This window comes from Silene latifolia, chromosome 11, assembly GCF_048544455.1.
Source record: "Silene latifolia isolate original U9 population chromosome 11, ASM4854445v1, whole genome shotgun sequence".
Taxonomy (NCBI): domain Eukaryota; kingdom Viridiplantae; phylum Streptophyta; class Magnoliopsida; order Caryophyllales; family Caryophyllaceae; genus Silene; species Silene latifolia.
Window position 1 is genome coordinate 10,352,261 of NC_133536.1, and position 21,163 is coordinate 10,373,423.

General features: G+C 36.4%; 1 protein-coding gene across 7 annotated transcripts; it reads left to right on the forward strand.

The window, feature by feature from the left end:
- The first annotated feature begins 12,489 nt into the window (after positions 1-12,489).
- On the forward strand, positions 12,490-20,722 carry LOC141610970 (putative disease resistance protein RGA4). Of its 7 annotated transcripts, XM_074429311.1 has the most exons (8): positions 12,490-12,633; positions 12,777-12,857; positions 14,291-17,986; positions 18,212-18,355; positions 18,812-18,889; positions 19,136-19,292; positions 19,770-19,923; positions 20,224-20,722. In XM_074429311.1, the coding sequence occupies exon 3, from the start codon at positions 14,623-14,625 to the stop codon at positions 17,458-17,460; it is 2,838 nt and encodes a 945-aa protein (XP_074285412.1). In that variant the 5' UTR covers positions 12,490-12,633; positions 12,777-12,857; positions 14,291-14,622; the 3' UTR covers positions 17,461-17,986; positions 18,212-18,355; positions 18,812-18,889; positions 19,136-19,292; positions 19,770-19,923; positions 20,224-20,722. The 7 variants fall into 7 exon arrangements, with proteins under 7 accessions (XP_074285412.1, XP_074285406.1, XP_074285408.1 ...); XM_074429305.1 differs by lacking the exons at positions 12,490-12,633; positions 12,777-12,857 and having other exon boundaries at positions 14,037-17,986; XM_074429307.1 differs by lacking the exons at positions 12,490-12,633; positions 12,777-12,857 and having other exon boundaries at positions 14,037-17,986; positions 19,136-19,284.
- The last annotated feature ends 441 nt before the right edge of the window (positions 20,723-21,163 follow it).

The following is a 21,163-nucleotide window of genomic DNA, read 5'->3' on the forward strand; positions in this document are numbered from 1 at the left end:
CCTAATACGTACCCTCACCCCTTACCAGGATATCCGTGAACACCCGTGTTCATTGGCATCCACGAGAGTCATTCTAGACATAGAATGCTAAGGGTAACGATTGCTTAGTGTTCATGTCACTACTTTGTGTCTTGACATGACACGAGGTATTCGAACGGTTCCAATTTCCCATAAAAATTGGTGGCGACTCCATACAAAAATGCAAACGCTTGTTTCGTTTTCCCAAGCGCCCCCGTGGGCGGCCCGCTGACCACAGTTTCATACTGGAACTAACATTAGCTGTGGAAATGAACCCTTCCTGAATCTTCTCGCGAACATAGTGACAGTCGATATTTAAGTGTTTAGTTCGCTCGTGAAAAACTGGATTGGCTGCAATATGTTGAGCAGCCTTATTGTCACAATTGAGTTGTATAGGGAGTTTAGGGAGATTTCAAATCGCCCAAAAGTGAATGCAACCAAACTAGCTCACTTTGGCAAGTGTAAGACATAGCACGGTATTTCGATTCAAAGAAAGGACTTTGAAACAGTTTTTGTTTCTTAGTCTTCCAAGAAATCGTGGATCGCCCAAGGAAAACACAATGTCCAAAGTGAGAGATTTACAACTAAATCGACATGTGCCCCAATCGCATCACAAGTATGCACGAAGATGCAGATCATTAGCAACAGGATAAAATAAGGCTGGATCAAGGGAACCCTTAAGAAAACGGACAACATGAAGAGCAGCTTGAAGATGAGGAACTCGTGGGTTGCTGATGAATTGACTGAGATGCTGGACACAGTAAGAAAGATCAGGACGAGTAAGATTGAGATAGAGCAATTTTCCAACAAGACGCATGTACACCTCTGGTTCAGTAACCAGGTCTCCTTCATCAGTGGATAAATGAAGACCTCGAGGTAAAGGAAAAAGAGCAGCTTTGCAATTTTCCATGCAAGTATCTCTGAGAATATCAACAACATATTTGCGTTGATTAACAAGTAACCCTGCCGGAGATCTGACAATTTCCAAACCCAGAAAATAGCGAATTAAGCCAAGATCCTTGATGGTAAAAGCATGATCCAAGGCATGCTTAAGATCCCTGAATAATTTGAATTGTTCCCGATGAATCAATAAATCATCGACATATGCAAGAACAAGAACAATTGTATCTCCCTCATCCTTAATGAAGAGTGAATAATCATTCTTGGATTGAGTAAAACCTTTAGAAAGTAATAATTTGGTAAGTTCAATATTCCACTGACGAGAAGCCTGTTTAAGACCATAAAGAGAATGTTTTAACTTGCAAAATTCGCCTGGATTGCCTTTGAAATAACCATCAGGTGGACGCATATAGATTTCTTCATCAAGATAACCATGAAGAAAAGCGTTGTTAATATCCAATTGATAGATGGGCCAGTCTTTGGATGCTGCAACTGAAAGGAGAACTCGTACTGTGCTGAACTTAGCAACTGGGGAAAAAGTATACTTATAGTCTTTCCCTTCTACCTAAGTAAAACCCTTGGCAACAAGGCGTGCTTTATATCTTTCAACTGTGCCATTAGGATTAAATTTAATTTTAAACACCCACTTGGATCCTATAGGCTTGAAACCAGGTGGGAGTGGAGCCATTTCCCAAGTGCCATTAGATTCCAGAGCTTGAAGCTCTTTATCCATGGCAGCAACCCATTTGGGATCAGTCTTAGCCTGAGAATAAGTAGCAGGCTCTACAGTACTGAGGACAGCATTGAGAGATGCTTGATAAGAACTCGTGTGAATAGTAGGACAAACAAACTCATTAAGATGTGATGGGACCTGTCTAGGCCGAGTAGATTTGCGTATAGGACCCTCAGGTATAGAGGAAGAAAGATCAGCTGGAATGATAGTCTCAGGAACAGCAGTACCTGATGCAGGAAGTGGTGAACCAGGAGATGTTGTAGAAGAAATTCCTGGTTCTGCTGATAAAATGAACTCTTCTGGAACTTCAGAAGATGGTGTCCTATGCTGATCAGGACTGGCAGGAACCAGATCATCCTCATAAGGCACATCAGGAGCAATAAACCCAGAAGAACTAGATGGTAACCCAGTGGAAGCAGTAGTAACCTTGTATGGAAGAATATTTTCTTGAAACTTAACATTGCGGCTTACAAAGATCTTATGAGTTGCCAAATCATAGATTTTGTAAGCTTTTTGACCATAGGGATAACCAATGAAAATACCCTTAATTCCTTTGGGAGAAAACTTATCCTTATGTGGTGTAGGATCCAGGGCATAACACAAACACCCAAAAATCCTTAATTCATCATAAGTAGGAGCCTTCTGAAGAAGTACTTCATAAGGTGTCTTCCAATGCAGAATGACTGAGGGCAATTTGTTGATCAAATAAGTGGCAGCTAAGAGGCATTCTCCCCAGAATTTCTTTGGGAGATTAGCATACAACATCAAGGCTCTAGAGGTCTCAATCAAGTGCCTATGCTTCCTTTCCACCCTTCCATTTTGTTGGGGTGTGTAAGGAGCACTTCTTTGGTGACAAATACCCTTTGAAAGAAACAACTGAGAGCAAGATTCTTGGAATATTTCTGTACCATTATCACTTCTGATGACTTTAACATTTTTACCAAATTGAGTGGAGACTTGAAGTAAGAAATTTTGAATAATGGTCTTAACTTCTGTTTTATACTTGAGCAAAAATGTCCATGTGACTCTAGAATAGTCATCAACTATTGTAAGAAAATAGTGTGCACCAGTAAGAGAAGGTGTCTTATAATATCCCCATAGATCAATATGAATAAGATCAAAAGAACTTTGATGCTCTTGATGTACTGCGAGGAAAAGGTAACATATGCATTTTGGCCAAGGTACAAGTTTCACATTGATAAGTGGTTAATCCTGTACAATTTACATCAGGAATATGATGCATCTTGGCTAGAGAAGTATGTCCTAAGCGTGCATGTAACAAATCTATTTTAGCACAGGACTTATTTAAAAATTTATTACATTGAAGAAACTGATGAGAATTATTTGACTGAGATAGAAAATTATTCTTCTGACTTGAAATCTTCAACTTATAGAGACCATCCTCTCTATGACCTCGCAATTGTTCCTTTAGAAGCGTGGTCCTGAATGGTGCAATAATCCACAGAAAAGTGAATTAGCATACGAGATGTAGACAATAACTTCCCAACAGACAGAAGATTATGCTTGAATGCAGGAATATACAGCACATCATGTAAGATCAATGAAGGATGTAACTGAACTTCACCAATATATTGCACTAATTTAGTAGTGCCATCAGGTAGACCAACAATAATGGGTTTAGATAAAGGTTTTAATGAAGAAAAATAGGATTTATTGGCTGTCATATGATCACTAGCACCAGAATCAATAATCCAGTCATAATCAGCAATATTGCAGGCAACGGTTATAGCATTAGTGACTAAGGCGCATTCGCAAAATTGATCAAGCTTTGTTATGATCAGATTGACTGGTGCCAGCACCTTGCTTATTCTGCAACATCTGCATCACTTGTTGAAATACAAGATTAGCAATATCAGAAGGAACCATAGAATTAACTTGAGGATCAGCTTTGGAGGGGCCTGCTTAGAACTGTGGCTGATACATGTTAAACTTCATTGGTGTATCTGAAACAACAAATGGATGCTCTTCATCATCCTGAACTTGAGCATTCCCAGAAAAACGAGCAAGGTACTTGGCTTTCAGCTCTGGATGAAGTATGAAACAGGTGTCCCTGGTATGACCTGACTTGCTGCAGTGTGGACACCACCTCTTATCAGTCTTGGGCTTTTTATCCTTCTTCCAGTTACCTTGCTGATGACTTTGCAGATTCCCTTGCTGATTAACTTGCGGATTACCCTGCTGTCCATGATACTGACCTCCTCCTTGCTTATTTGAATACAAGGCACTCATCTCATGAACTGAATTCATGACATTGGAGATGTTTTTCTGAGATTCCACTTGCTGCACAATAGCATAGGCTTTGTTGATAGTAGGCAAAGGCTCCATAGCCAGAATTTGTGACTTCAAGGTGTCATAAGTACTGCTTAATCCCATCAAGAAAGTGAGTACTTTCTCCATGGATGCTCTTTCAAGCATTTTCTTCAGAAGATTGCAAGTACATTTGGATAGGATACCACAACTACAATCTGGAAAACCTTCAATCTCATCAATCTCATCCCAATAACTTTTGAGTTTATTGAAATATTCAGCAACAGAACTCTTGTCTTGCTCAACATTTCTCAAGTTTTTCTTGAGCTGAAACAGAAGCGGACCATTCATCTGTCCATATCTCTCAAAAACTTCACCCCATAGTTGCTTTGCAGTCTTACATGACAAGAATCCTTCTCTGAATTCTTGTTCCATGCCATTCACAAGCCAGCAACGCACCATAGAGTCACATCTCCACCATAATCCATACTTTGAACATGTAATAGCAGGCATAGCAGTGAGACCTGTAAGAAAACCTTCTTTGTTCTTTGTGGACATAGCTAGCAGCATGCTCTTGCTCCAATGGCGATAATTTCGTCCATTGAACAAGGTGTTGACGAAATTCAAACCAGCATGATCAGAATTCGCCAAAAACAACGGATCTTCAAACGGATTGTTGAGAACGAAATTGTTTTGATCAGAAGTCGGCATTTCAGAAGTGTTCTTTTGAATTTTATTTGAATTTTCTTGAATTTGTAAAAAAAGGAAACTGAATTTTTTGGAGTTTTGTAAATGTAAACAAAAACAAATGAATTTGTGAGACTTTTAAGATTGAAAACAAGCTAAAAAAGGACATTTAAAGCGGAAGAATGATGAGTATACAGAGACAGGTTCAGAACCTGCTCTGATACCATGTGAAAACATGGATCATAATGCCATGGAAGCCATTAACGAAGGCTTGAAGCTCCATAACTAAGGACTAGGATGTATATTGTTTGAATTGAATTGAGAGGAAAGGTAAATAAAATGTGCAGAGTATATTATTACTTGAAGTCAACTGTACAATCTATATATATACATGACTAGCTTCTAGAACTTTCACAAAATATCTAATAACAAACTCTAACAACCTCTAACTGATTTCCTAGAAATGCGGTGGAGTTAGTTACAAGCTTGAAAGTTAGTTAGACACCCTAGGCTACTCTATTGCTAGCTGGTTCATGCTCTGTGTCAGGCTTTGTGTCTGACTGCTGAGAATGATCAGTCGTGAGAATTTGAGGCCAGGCTGTGCAAGAAAGATCAGCTGACTCATAGTAGCATGTTCTCTTATATTTATGGGTGATGACCGTCAGGTTTTAGCTCTCAATGGTAGTCCAGTGAAGAATCGGAAGAGCTTGGCAAATATGGTAGATTGGTAGTCTTGTGAAGATGAGTTTACTCTAACCTTGATTGTAATTGTAATAGTTTTAAATTTATTTAATTACTGTATATATATATATATGAGCATAATGATTTGAGTCATTTTTATTGGGGACTGAATTTGAAAATGGCATTATGTAGGTGGTCAGAGGCTTGGTAAGGTTTTGCGGAGCGGGCTACCCAGAACAATGCAAACCAACTTCTTGGGTATTATAGGAATCACTCTCGCAATTCCAAATTTCCAAGTGCGTGCTTTTCCCTGTTTACTATGCGCTCTCATTTTACGGAATTACGTGTCATTATCGGATAGTTGATGGTTGTGCTGTTTGTTTGTACATTATATGTGGTAACTATGTTTTACATGGTTATAATGACTATTTTGCACGAACTGTTGCCACTTTGTTCTTTGGTGTTTAAATTGTTTCAAGGAATGCGTGATTGCAAAGGGGGTAGAAATTAGGGTAAACTAGCAAACGTATCTGACTTGAGTAGATGTTTGTCATAATAGAAATTGATTGTAGGTTTTAGAGGTATGTGCAAGTATGTAGGCTTAACTTTTTCTGTCTTTTGAATGAAATGGCTACACGATAATATATTCATCGTTGTGGTAAAGTTCTGAGTTAAAAGAAGTAGTAGCGTTTGTGTGGGAGAGGTTAAATCAGCGAAACTATGATTTTATGTTTTAGCCTAAAACATTTTATATTGCTGAAATAAGATTGAATAGTTGAAAGAAAAGTTAATCCTATTCATTAAAAGAACCAGTCCAGATTCTCTGTCCCATTATCGTGTTCCATCTTGTGTCCCATTGCCTTAATATGTTGACACCTCATTCTTAGATAATATTTACATACTTATTTTTAATATTTATTGCTTATGTGTCGAATGAAGAGATAATGGGACACAAGATGGGACATGAAAATGGGACAGAGGATCCGAACTGTAAAAGAACAACCACAGTGTTGAGTGCTGAGTTGCCAGCCTGTGGTTGAAAGTCAATAAGTCAAATGCAGATTTTTATTTCCCGATTTTTAGGGCCACTAACTATTTGAGAATTAATTGTTCAATGTTACGACTTACTATTGTTCACATGTTTAATGTCTAATTCCAAATCCAAAAGTGTTCAATCACAAACTACAACATTGTTCTCAATTAAATTACGACATTATAAAATTATAAAATATAATTACAACATTGATCTCAATTAAATTACACAACTATTGTAAATCTCCATGTCTATTTGCATTTCCAATCCACCTATAGTGTTCAATTAACAACTTAAGCATGATTTAAAAATAACAAAATCAATAATGACCACCTACTTTATAATTTTAAAAAATTGAAATACTAAGAAAAAATCACTTTCTTAATATTTGGAAAAAAAAAACGAAATAAATGTCATATAAAAAACCAAATTTCATAGATATACAATCTTACATCTTTAATCTTTAAATATGTACATTGTGAGAGCCAATAAAAATAAATTATGAGAAGTAATTAAAATAACAGTTTAAAAATATTCAAAAAATTATTTAAACTGAAAAAATTACAAAAATAATTCATCAATATAAAAAATCTGAATATTAAAAACCCAATAAAAAAATGAAAATTACTTAAAGAACATAAATTAATTTAAGATAAGAATATTTTTTTGGAAAAAATAAATTTAGGGATAACTTCATTCTAATGAAAGCATCAGATCTCTTAAATTAAAGAGTATAACAACACAAATAATTTTAAAACGAGTGAAAATTTACTCAAAAATGGAAAATCCGACATACAAACAATTAAGCTCAACAAATCTTATAAGTTGACATACATGCATATACTTACCTAATTGATGAGTTCATCAAACACAAAAAAAAAAAAAAAAAAAAAAAAAAAAAAATTAACATCATCAAATCGGATATTTTGTGTAAAAGGTCTTGAAATCATTTGACAATATAGAGATATTTAACTTAGAAGATTGAAAGATCCATAAAAGACGAATTTTGAATAGGTACAAAATGAAAAAAAAAAAAATTGAGGGAGAGAATGAGAGGGGCGGTGAGAGGTGATTGGGTGGAGTTGCTAGTGTAATATTTTGAAGATGAAAGACTTCTTTTAATCTCCTCTAACTTGGGTTTATTAACCATTTACATTATGGGCTTACTGAACATGAATGGATTTTTGTCCTTTAATTGTTTTAGATGGGCCACTTAAAGATACAAATTGGTAGTATTATTTGGCATTTTTAGGTAGTATTGTTTGGTGTTGACAAATGAGGTATTACAAATAACTAAAATATTTATACTTTGTTCCTACAAACTATTTAGATTGGTAAGTTATATTATTAAAATATAGTAATTTTACTAATAGATACATGATATTTCACATATTAAATTGGTAAAAATTAAAACATCAAAAAAAACCCGGAATGATGAGACTAATATAATAATTTTGATAGTAGATGATCAAATTAACTTTTATAAATGTTTTCAATCATGAAAGCTAAACAAATGAAAAAAGAGAGACGTAAATAGAACATATAAGAAACACATAATCGAAATAAAAGAGTAATAAATAAGTATTTTGATAATAATAAAATCTGAAAAAGTAAACCCGTGCAATTTGCACGGGTTTAAAAGTATATAGATTAGATGTATTTATATGGGGCAAGGGATGGGTTTTTTATATGAGCTAAATTGGTAGATTAAAATGTACGGTTAATGTTTTTTTCATTTTAGACAAGTATATTTGTTTTAAGTTTAAGGCTGTCAAGTAGTTAAAATAAATAAAAGTAAAATGTATAGAAAAAATTTATAAATTTGCTTATATGCAATTATGCACTTGTGGGATGATATTTGACCCGTTTTAATGTTAAAATCGGATATATCCGTCTTAAGAGAGAAGGTAAATTCTCATTTAAGACGGGTATATATGTCTTATGTTTAAGGCGAGTCAAATAGGTCTATAAGGGATGAAAACAAAATGTATATGGAAAAGTAAAATATTCCATTATACACATTGTGGGGACTGGGGTTATATTCAACCTATTTTAATATTAAGACGGATACCTCCGTTTTAAAGGAGTTTAGCTGATTTTTGCAAGAAATTATACGCGGATCTTACACCATATGGGTCAATTACATGGACCAACTCAAAAGTAATATTGTATGAAGTAATAATTATTAGGATGAAGTGGTATTCAACTTTAATTATACGAGTTTTTGTACATTCGATTCGGATTATCGTATATAACCCAAAACGTATTTTTTTACAAGCTCATAAATAGTACGGGTCAATAAAAGTATACAATACAGATTTCTTATAAATTATACAAGTATTTGTACACTTGATACGGGTTTCAAAAAAAAAAGCATATCAGACACGTATCAGCAAAGAAACCATATCGAAACGATTTTCAATAATAACAAAATTGAAATAGCAAACCCCGTGCAAATTTGCACGGGTTTAAAACTATTGAGATTTATAATCAAATATCTAAAAACTTATTTATAACTCAATTTGTAATCTATAATTGTTTTAACAAAAAATAGAGAGATTTTCTTAAATTATGTAAAAGCAACTATAGATACCTACCTTAAAAAGGATATAACTAATTAACGTAAAAATTATATAACATTTTAAAAGAATAATTATAAGATAACAAAACCTGAAGTAGCCTACCCGTGCAATTTGCACGGGTTTAAGACTAGTTTAGTTTGAAAAGGAAAACCTACGAAATGTTACTGTAATTAGGAACTCTTGGTCTTGCTCAGTTGGTTGAATGTGATAAGTTTTGTATAATATCGTTTTTACTTTTTAGAAATCTCTTTTGTTGGCCAATAGACTCAAGCCTCACCATTTATATAATATGAACTCTTTTATTCAAGCTCCTTTATGATGGGATGGCGTAAAAAAAATCAGAAATTCTCATTTAAGAGATGGGTCTATCCGTCTTAAACTTAAGACGGGTCATGTAATTGCAATAAAACAAAAGCAAAATGTATAGGTAAAAGCAACAGATTTATCTTATGTGCACATGTGGAATTGTGGATGATATTTAACCCGTTTTAATATTAAGACGGATATATCCATCCGTCTATATCCGAAGGGAGACTAATTGATAAATAATTGTAGCTTGTTGCATTCTACCATGTTAGATCGCTGCCTTATTTTATTTGACTGAGTGATGGTATCTGGTATTGTTTTACTTTGGTTGAATGGTTTTTTGTGTATGTTGGTGAAATCGGGTACTAAGAAAAGTAGCTTGTAAGAAACTAAGAATAGAATGGGAGATGAGCGGATCTGGTGCTGTGAAGAAATTGGTGGCGTCAACTAATTTCGCCGATAAATCAATTCATAATCTAAAAAACTAATCCATTCCATAAAAGGTAGTTAGCAACTTGATCCAATCTTATTTGGGTGGAATGTCATGGCATAACCTTGCTGCTACCCTTCTACACTTGCGTTTGTTTGGATTTGAAAAGATGGAAGAAATGCCAGAGGGGATGCAGTACTGCACTTCCCTCAAATCTCTTTACATTATGAATTGTCCCAAACTGAAATACCTGCCAAAATGGATGCCCAAACTCACCTCTCTCCAAAAAAATTGAATTTTGGTTTTGTTCCAAGAGTCTAATGGAAAGATGCCAACAACCGAATGGGGAGGACTGGCCCCTCATCCGGCACATCTCAGAATTTAAAGTTTGGTATAGTGGTAGTGTGGTAGAGGATAGTACTTTATAGAACGGTTTTAATTTGAGTGTTTGTGTTTAGAAATTGGACTCTATTTGTTTAAGTTTTGTTAGACCTGTGGTGTTATGGACCTATGGTCATCAAATTGGACTCTATTTGTATGTCATCCGCATTTCACCGGTACTCAGGAGCATTGCATTCTGAATTGTGCTTTGTGTTTGTCCAAGCCAAAACCTGTGACAAGAAGCTAAGTATGGCATGATAAGCCTGGAGCCAGGACACTCCTTGAGCTTCAGCTGTCATTTGATTTGGTTTTTGACGGAGATTTTAAAATTTTTCACAACTGCAAAAATGGAAGCATTCATCTTATGGGAGACCTAGCTGCGACTGGTGGACAATGTCTGTACAAATATACCGTGTATGGCTTGCATTTTTATTTCATTGGATTTTAGCTTAATTTGAAATTTATAGGTGCTGATATGCTATACTTATTATTCCACTCCCCTGTTTAGAAGTCCCTCTATCCTATTTATATTGTTGTTATTTGACTTTGGTAGTCAAATGATATGAACTTTGGCAGCTATGATTCGCTGTACACTCTAGAGACTAGATTTTATAACTTCTTTAAATGATAATGTTGGGTTTGTGCCTTAATTCTGTTAACCGCCGCTTCGAATAACTATCCGTATCTGTTATTGGGCTAGGTCTGTCTTGGGCCTTTATTAGGTCATTCTGTATTAGGTTTAGAGAGTATTATATAAACTCTCTAATCCTCTACCTAAAGATTATCTTTATCATACCGTCTCGAATCATGTAATCCGAAAACTCAAAACTATCAATAAATATCAATAAAACTCTCTCCCTTCTGCCCTGTGGACGTAGCTAACACACCGTTAGTGAACCACGTAAATCTGTGCGTTTGTCTTTTATTGTTCTTTATTTGTTCTTTCTTGCTTCTGTTATAACAGATAACATGGACATTGTTGTTCAATCAAACATCGAACACGAATAATATTTCACTACAACTCTACTTATATTTGAAGAATTTTGCTACCATAGTTGGCATTGGTTGATAACATGTATGTTTATACACTGTACATATATTCGCTACCACATTATTGAAGAACCTTTTTTTATCATTGGTTGTTAACAAGCTTATTTGATGAGATTTGTAAATTTGTATCTTTTAGAAATACTAGACAAGTAGAACTATTATTTTTTGGTGTAAAGGGAGCCAAAAGGGGGTATGGTCTATGGATGGTGTGTAATATAGTTGTAAGGTTGTTTCTCGTTTGTGTGTAGCTATGTCTGCGTTTGCGCAGAATAAGGCCTGCCTCGGAAGGTCTGTATCAGGTTAGCTGCTTTCGTTAGCCCAAGGCAGTTGCCTGTCAGTTGTTTCTGTATAAAGGGAATGAACATGCTTTATACCAAAAACTGACATAATTTATGTGCAGGTGCCATATAACGCCAGACTTGATGCACAAGAACCCATCAACGCTTACTCCAATTGTTGTAGCACTCTAAATGCCATGTATCCATGTACTTTAACCATTTGAAAAACCAGGGTTTATGTATGAGTGCCGGGCTGCTTGACTGTAATTTCTATCATGTCATTGCAATATATTCTGAAGTGTTATTGTTTAAATCTGTTTGCTTGTTGGATCGACAACTTTCATGGCGAAGCTTATAGCTTATACGACCAAACTATGTCTCACTTTATAAGTTGTTCAGAATTCGTTGGTAACACATTAATGTGCTCATGCTCCTTATTTACGATGCTAATTTATTCCCAAAAAAAAATCTACAGCTCGATTACCAAAGACCGGTGTTGGGTGACAGGGGTATAAGGAGTCGGAGTTCTGCACAATTAAAATGGTTAAAATATTTTTTTGTTAGGGAAGATAAAAAATACAAGTTCGAACACACAAAAAAAAAAGAAAAAAAGAAAAAAAAAGGTGAAGTAACTAGAGAACATTTAATCTATTGTAAGACGGTTATACAAAAAAGAGTACGTCTGTTTGAGACGATCTCAACATAAGACGGGATTTTAATAATAAAGACGGAAAAGGTAAAATTATCTTGTGATTATTTAAAGTGGTAAAATGGTCATATTTTATCGTAAAACGGTAAAAAAATAAATAAACATTTGATTATTGTGTTTGTGTTAAACGATACAATTATCTAGTCTTATAAATCATACCCCGTCCTATTCTAAATAATAATCTTCCTCATTTCCTTTTTTTATCTATTCACAATATCTTTCCCTTTTCTTCTTTAGTAAAATTTTATACTTATTTTAATCACTTCACCCTATAACAATACTTATTTTAATCGTCTTACAATACAACAATAACTAACTTGTTTTACAATAGGCTTGTGTAAGACCCCCTAAACAAGTTTGTAACTTAATCAAAGATGAAAATTTGCACATACACCCGACTCGAATCCTGACTAAACTAAAATTCACACCCAAAAAACAAATAAACCAGATGATGGTTCACACCCAAAAAGAAAAAAAAAATGCAGGGAGACAAGAAGAAGGAAAGAGCAGCAAAAATATTCATTTGTAGAGAAGAAGTAAATCCAACTGAGATCAAGTCAAGATTTTAATTACTGTGGTAATTCCTTTTACCCTTATCTAATTTTATTGTTTTGTCTTATTTATTTCTCTCATCTTGGTACATTTTTGAATAAACTTAGGAGTGAAATTTAGATTGAGATGGAAATTTACTCTTGAGTCTTGCTACATAAAAATTTGCAGGCAGACAAAAACAAGCAAGAAGATCACTCATAAAGACGAAGTAAATCCAATTGAGATCAAGTCGAGACTTTAATTACTGTGGTAATTCTTTTACCCGTGTCTAATTTTATTGTTTTGTTGTACTCATCTTTCTCTCATCAATTGGTCTCCCTTGTGACGGGTTACAATTTGTGACGGATATTTTGTGAGATAAAATGGTAACAAAATGGGTTAGTGGAGAAAGAGGACCACATGAATAGTGTTGCAGAGAGAGAAAAAGTGGGTACATTGTGAGGTAAAATGGTATCCGTCTTCAGCTTGTGACGGATATGTCATGTCTTCAATGAGAATTTGTGTTCTCTCATTCTGTTACGTTTTTGACTATTTTACCCCAATCTTTTCGTTTTACGGAACTTCCGTTGTCGTAGTACTGGTATTTTCCTTGATACTAATTACTACGGAGTAACTTATATCCTTTTGATCAATTCACTATCTCTAATCATATACTCCATCAATTAGTCTTGCTGAAGACGGGTCGGAGCAAGTGACGGATAATGCCACTCACAAAACGGATAGGGGGGACAAGGTGGGGCACCCCCATGTGCTTCCCTCTCTCCTCTATTTGGGTCATTTGTGAGGGAAAATAGTATCCGTCACTCCAAAGTGACAGATACGTACCGTCACAAATGAGATTTTGTGATGCTCCATAGTAGGCTAGTTTCAATCAAATTCAATGTATAGTCTCACTTGTGACGGACACTATGTCACCACTCACCTCCCTCTCACACAGATGCAAGTGGGAGGCAAGTGGGGCGCTCCATTTTTACCACACTTGTCCTCCCACTTGCATTTTTGTGAGAGGAAAATGACCCGTCACTCACTTGTGACGAATAGTGTCTGTTTTCAATGGACGCACAAGTAAAATTTAAAGAATAGGAAAATAGTGCTCCTATTAATAAAGTTTTTGGAAATTTGAAAATTGAATAAATAAATAGAGGTAGCTTGAAATTGTTGTGACTAGCTTACCATTAGAGATGTTTTTATTGGACAAATTTAAGGGTGTCAATTATCATTTTCTCATAAACTATTTCATTAAGATATTTTCTATATACTGGGCTTCGCTCAGCTGGAAATAAAGTCTCTACGAAGTCGACTCCAATCCTAAGGGCATTGACTTGTCAATGACAAAGTCTTTACGAAGTCAACTCTATTTATGAACCACATGATATGTGCTGTAAACATGTGGTTACTAATCTTTACAATGTCTTTACCAAGTCAGCTGTCATCAGCTCTTCTAGTTGCTAGTTTGCTACTTAATGGTGTAGAACTTTTAATCTGAAATCTTGCATTTACAAATTACAAACATAACCAAAAAAAAAAACAAGAGAAACTCAGTGAGATCATTCATTTTCCCATAATCATCATGGATCCTGCAACAACTTTAGCTCTAATTCAAACTATACTTACTGCTATCCAACTGTTGGCTCAGTTGTACTCAATGATCTCCTTTTCTCATTGCAAATCCAAACTTGAAGACCTCCAAAAAACCGTTGAAACCGTCGGAGCTATTCTTGAAGATGCTGGTGCCAGGCAGGACTCTCTTAACACCCAGGAGAAGCATTACATTCAAGAGCTCAAAGATGCTGTTTACGACGCCGACGATGTGTTAGATGAGTTCCTAACCCTTGCCAAGCGACAGCAACTCAGGGAACATAGTGATAAATTCTCTGACAAGGTAAAATCCTTTATTTCACGATTTGAGCATCTTACACACAAACTCTCTACTAAAGTCGAAACGGTTAATGACAAGTTGAAAACCATTGCCACCAACACTAATAACTTTAATCTTAAGATTGAGTATAAACCTATGAAATTTACAAAGGAGGAGACTTCTTCTTGTTTGTCTGATGTAATCATCGGGAGGGAAGAAGATGCGGAGAAGATTGTAGGTGTGTTGTTGGGTTCTCATACTTCTTCTTTGCTTTCCATTATGGGTATGGGAGGTTTGGGAAAAACCGCTCTTGCCCAACTTGTGTTTAACGATCGTAGGATCACTGAGGCATTCCAACTAAAGAGATGGACTTGCATTGCTGATCAGGATCAACAACAGTTGGACTTGAAAGGGCATTTAGCGAAGGTAGTGAAAGGATTCTCTGTTACTGATAAAATGTCTTTGGAGGACATACATCATGTAGTTAAGCAGGAACTTGAAGGGCAAAAATACTTGCTCGTGTTAGATGATGTGTGGACTGAAAATTATGATCAATGGCAGAAGTTCAAAGGGTTTTTGAACGTAGGGGGAAGAGGGAGTTGGATAATTGTAACTACTCGCTCGAAAACGACGGCCCAAATGATTGGAACTGATCGAGTGCATGTGTTGCAAGGTTTAACAGAACCAGAGTCATGGCATTTGTTCGAAAGGATGGCGTTTCAAGGAGAAGAAAGAGATGAAGAATTGGTTAAACTTGGCAAAGAGATTGTAAAAAAGTGTACCACTGTCCCGCTTGCTATTAGAGTAGTAGGAAGTCTTCTGCGTGGTCAATCCTTGTCGAAGTGGTTATCATTTCACGACAAAGGCTTAGACTGTCTTAGTGAGAGTAATGATGCCATGATGACCCGCATATTGAAGTTAAGTTACGATCAACTTAACCCTTCCTTGAGGACTTGTTTTGCGTACTGTGCTATCTTTCCCAAGGATTGGGAGATTAGTAAGGAAATGTTGATTCAGCTTTGGATGGCACAAGGCTACATTAACTCGGAGAATTTGGGCGAAGAATACTTTCTTATATTGCTTCAGAGGTGTTTTTTCCAAGATATATACGAGGATGAATTTGGGGAGATTAAGTCGTTTAAGATTCATGATCTCTTGCATGATATTGCTGAAAAAGTAGCGGGCGAAGAGATTTTCAGGTTCAGTTTTGATACTTCTAGTGTGGGTAAAAGAGTTCGCCATCTCTCTCTTATGCGTAACTCTTACGCAGAACATACCTTCAACAATTCTCAGATTCGTACGTGCCTTTTTATTAGGGGTTTTGATACTTCTAGTAGAGTGGACCAACTACTAGCAAGTAAATCAATACGGAAATGGACATGCTTAAGGTCTTTAGACCTCTCATACAATAGGGATCTGGAAGTTCTTCCCAGGTCAATAACAAAGCTAGTAAATCTCCAAACTTTGAATTTACATTCTTGTAGGAATTTAAAACAACTGCCGGATGATGTGAGCAAGCTAGTTGATCTAAGCACCTTAGATATAGGTGGCTGTGATGCACGGAGTCATATGCCAATGCCGGCAGGCATAGGTATGTTGACCAATCTCCACACTCTATGCCAATTTGTGGTGGGTGGGCGAATAAGATCAGCTTCAAAGCTATGTTTTAATGGGTTGGTAGACCTAAAGCACCTGAACAAATTGAAAGGGGATTTGCAGATTGAAATAGCAGTATTTAAAAATGCAAAATTTGTGAAGGAAGAACATGGTGGTGGAGGCTATTTAAGGAGTAAGGAACACCTACAGAAGATTGTTATTAGCTTTAGACGCGGGGAGGAGTATGGAAGCAAGGAGTCTGAGCAAGCATTGCTGGAAGAGATGCAGCCTCATCGTGATGTCAAGGCATTGGGGTTGAATGGGTATCATGGTGACAGAATACCGAGATGGCCAGGGAGGGGGGATAACTCGACGTTGTTCGATTTCCCTAATCTTGTCGCTTTGCGGATCGTAGATTGCAGGGAGCTTCTCTATCTGCCTTGGCAAATTGGGAAACTGCCCCACCTTAAGACGCTACATATTTCAGGATTGCGGAATATGGAATATGTGGCGAACTCAGAAACACTTGTCTCGGATGAAGGATCATTCTTCTTTCCCTGCCTCAATATGCTTGAGATTTATAATTTGCCCAAGTTAAAAGGGTGGTGGCGGAGATCAAAATCAGGGTCGCACGTGGTCAACTCTAATGACAGTAGGAGCAGCCGAGAAGCACAGGTAGAGTGGGAATCATCTCCCTGTTTTCCTCTACTAAAGATTTTCAGTATAAGAAATTGTAGAAATATGATGTTTGTCTCTTTATGTCCGCAACTCGAAGAGCTCACAATATGTGATTCCAGAAGAGATATGAGGTGCGCACCTCGTCCCTTGTCATATCCCAAATTGAAGAGACTGGAAATCAACAACTTGGAGTGGCTGAAATCAATGCCAAGCGAGTACACTCAGTTTCTTTCAGAGATAGAAATACGGGATGATGAGAGAATGGAGAGGTTGGGAGAGGTAAATGAGTTTCCGACCTCTTTATTGTCTTCCGTGCGAACCCTACGCATCAACCTTTGCCCGGAACTTGTTAGCATAAGAGGATGGTTGGAGCATCTTTCTGCATTAGAGAAATTGAGTATAATAAACTGTCCAAAAGTGGAGTTGGGTGGGATGTCATGGCATAACCTTGCTGCTTCCCTTCAGTCCTTGGAATTGTGTGGATTGGAAGAGATGGAGGAATTGCCAGAGGGGTTACAGTACTGCACTTCCCTCCGTGATCTTTACATTTATAAGTGTCCCAAACTGAAATCCATGCCAAAATGGATGCCCAAACTCACCTCTCTGCAAACACTCAGGCTTTCGCATTGTTCTGAGAGTCTCATGAAAAGATGCCAAAAAACGAATGGGGAGGACTGGCCCCTCATCCACCACATCTCACGTCTTGACATCTGGGGGTAGAGAATAGTGTGCACGTGTATACTCCGTACATTATTACGTGTATCCGATTATTATTTTATTATGAGATCTTAAGTTAAGTTGACTTTAGTTGGTATTTTACTTTGGTAGACAAATGATATGAAGAAATAAGAATACACACTCCATCTTATTTATATTCTCGCTATTTGACTTTGGTAGTCAAATCATATGAACTAACTTTTTTGAAGAAATTTGCTACCATAGTTGACGTTGGTTGAGAACTTGTATTATACACTCTACATATACAGCTACAAAATATTTGAAGAGATTTGGTCTTGCTTAAACCTTAAGGTCGTCTTAATTTAAGATCTCTCACAATCTTTTTATATTTTAACATCTATTTTAATCGTGTGTGAAAGTTGTCTTAAGTTAAGTTCTGGGTTCACAAAATGAAGGAGTACGACCAAACTGAAAGTTAGCAACATGAACAAAGATGGGCGATAGCTGATAGGCAGGCAAGCTTGAAATAAACAGAGGCATCGTTACATAATTTCAAAATTTGTGAAAGGTATATGAATTTAAATAAATGAGTAGTAACACAATAGGCTAGCTAAGTTTATGCATAATTTACCTTGAATCAATTCTCCATTTTTTTGTCATGGAAGTTGTGGCAGACTGGCAGAAGTTTGCACAATTAGTATTTTACTACCCGTAAATGCTTAAAACGGTTCTTTTGATAACTACCTTACTCTTAAAGGGTCATAATTTTCTTCTGATTTGGATTCATTTTTAGTACACGGCGAATTGTTTACTACCTTGCCTGCTACAAATTGCCGCTGCCACAGCAAGATCTCCAGAAGTCTCGGCCAGAGTAACACCACTTATTACGTTCAGGAAAATGCTCTGCAAAACACCAAACATTGAAAAATAGTAAAAGGTACATAAATGACTACAACATCGAGTTCCTACTATTTATGACAATAACCTTTAATCGCTGAGAAAATCACAAAATAGTATAGTCTCCGTCCTAAGTTTATGGCCTCAGGAAAATGCTCTCCAAGTGTGCAACTGCTGCACCGATGTATCAGGTCTATTTCTGATGAATATTTGTTATCTTAACTCACGTAGTTCATGCTGTTAGTTGTGCTATCTTCTCTACAGGATTCAGTAACTGAGGAATTCTTGTTTAAATTTGTAGATTCTCTTAGAAACAATAGAACACTTCCAATTTCATCTTCCCTTTTCAAACATTACAATTCGATGGTTTGGTCAAACTCTTGATTGTGATCTGCTTCTTACGTGTGCCCTTGGTTTAGCCTCCTTTACTCGATTCTTTCTTTGGATAACTTAGAATTGTCAGACATCAGTTACTGAGTCTTACTGTATGTCACAGGGTAAAAGAGATGAAGAATTGTCGTCAGACTGGCACTTGCTCTACAGATAGGCCTATTGGGAAGTAAAAGTGGAACTGGTATGAGATTTTTTTCAAAAGATATTTGTTAGATCATCAGTACAAATAGTTGATTAAGCATATTGCAGTGAATAAATTCATTATTTTTAAATTAAGGTCAAAACCAAAATGCAAATATTGTGTAAAGTTCTTGAAAATTGCTGCGGCTGCATTTTGCGGTGATAATAGCCACATTTAGCGAAATTAGGCCGTAAGAGCCGGTACTGTGTGACCGTGACTGAAACCTAGAATTTAATTTTATGGCAGTGATTCCGACTTCTTGTTTTTTAAGGGGCTTGAATTGATCTTTCAACTCTATGTATTGTGGAGGGAAATACCTATTGGGATTTATATAGACGGCCTTGTGACCAGTTCTGATGGGAATTTGCTGGATTCCTTAGGTCCAGCCTGTGCAGGTATCACGGTAATACTCGCTTATCTAGTGATGCACTTGATTCTTCCACCACCTCTTATATTTTGAGATAAAGCTTTTTATTAATTTTGCCATGTTGTAGGGGTTTGGTATGTATAAAAGGGTTAATGTTATAAAAGAGAATTTGCTCTGTTTCTCAAACTGTTATCCTCATATCCCTCTCCTAGAGTGATGTACCGTTAATTTGTTTCAAGTTGATAACTAATTTATCCTGTCTGTCTGGTTTTCGTCGTTTGGAGACATCATGTTCTCACTTTTTAGATGCATGGTAGGTTGGGAATAAAGAGTTTCAGTGAAATGGGACTCGGAAGTATTATACAGCGTATCGAACTATTTTCAATTGCCACTGTGATACTACTACTGTTGCATTTATTTAGCCATTTAGGTGTTAAGGCTTTTTTTTTGTTCCATATTTAGGTGTTAAAATGGAGCATCTGCTTAAAGGACTGAATTTCTGTGTTTCTGCAGGCTGCTTTGAGTGATACAGGAGTACCACGAGTTCAGGTCATTGCTGTTGACGGCCTGACGCTAGTTCTTCAAGTGATCAGTTCATCAGCCAGAAATTGATTTCAGCGACACAGTTTAACACTTCGGCAGTTCCTATCATAATTACATGACAAAGGTTTCAAATTTTCCTTTTATCATCTAGTATAAAGATTACCCCCTCTATCGTACTTATATTGTTGCTATTTGACTTTGGTGATCAAATAATATGAACTTTGTCGGCTTTTATATCGCTGTTGATCAAAGGCATTCCCAAAGAATCATATCCGCTCAATATTTGTCGTTTATATCGCTGTCGGTCAAATGGTTGAGGACCAAAGTCAAATGAGAACAATATAAACTTGACGAAGGATTTGAATAGGCTCATTATTTCTCATTTGGCTCCTACACTATTTGAATGCCAATTTTGATTGTTTAGGTGGGAAAACACTATATAGTAAATGCAACTGCAGCCGAAGAATCTCAAATGAGTTCAGATATTTCCGTCTCTGGAAACCGGCAAGGTCATATATGTGGTCTAACCAAGCATGGTGGGGCAGATTTGGATCCGAGTGTAATCCGTGACATGATCTCTGTAGCTAAACAGTGAGCAGTTTCTGAATAAGTTAGATTCTGAGGTAGCTGATGCACAAGCTTCTTCAGGAGGAATCACAAAATGGAGTTAACCTTTATACATAGAGTTCTTATTTCTACTCTCTCTAATGGCGATTTTTGGCGTAGGGATTAAGGTGAGATTTGTTAGTCTGTATCTTTTGAAAAGCTAGTCGAGTAGAAATATGGCTACATGCGTGTAAATTATAAAATGTTTGTTTGTGTTGAGAAATTATGTTATTAATATGGATTTTCCGGGCTTAAAATTGTACAGTATATTGGTTCCCTATGAGGACGATTGAATGCGATTGAATCTTTTTCCTGTACTATGGTGTGTTTTGTTCATTATTCATTGGTGCCCCCGAGATTAAATAGTCTCGACCTACGACTATCGGCCTTTCTGTTGACAGTCCACCAGTAGCAGAAGAGAGGGTTATATCGTAGAGCTGTTACAATTGCTTCAGCGAAGCGACGCCGCTTGACACCGAGATCGATTTTGCAATAAATTGATCTTTACGAGATTTTTATTTTGGACATAAAAATCATTGCTTTCCGAACTAGTGGTCGAGACTCGAGAGTTGTGGTCACTCAAAACTTTCATCATTTTCAAAAGGAGGGTACACCTTAAAACAAAAATGTAGGGCAGACTTGTGACCTTGTAGATGTAGATCTGCCCATTAAAAGATTCTTAATATATAAGGTAAATAAATGATCGCGACATATGGAGTAATTTTAGCGATTAAATGGAGGTTACTACACAAAAATTT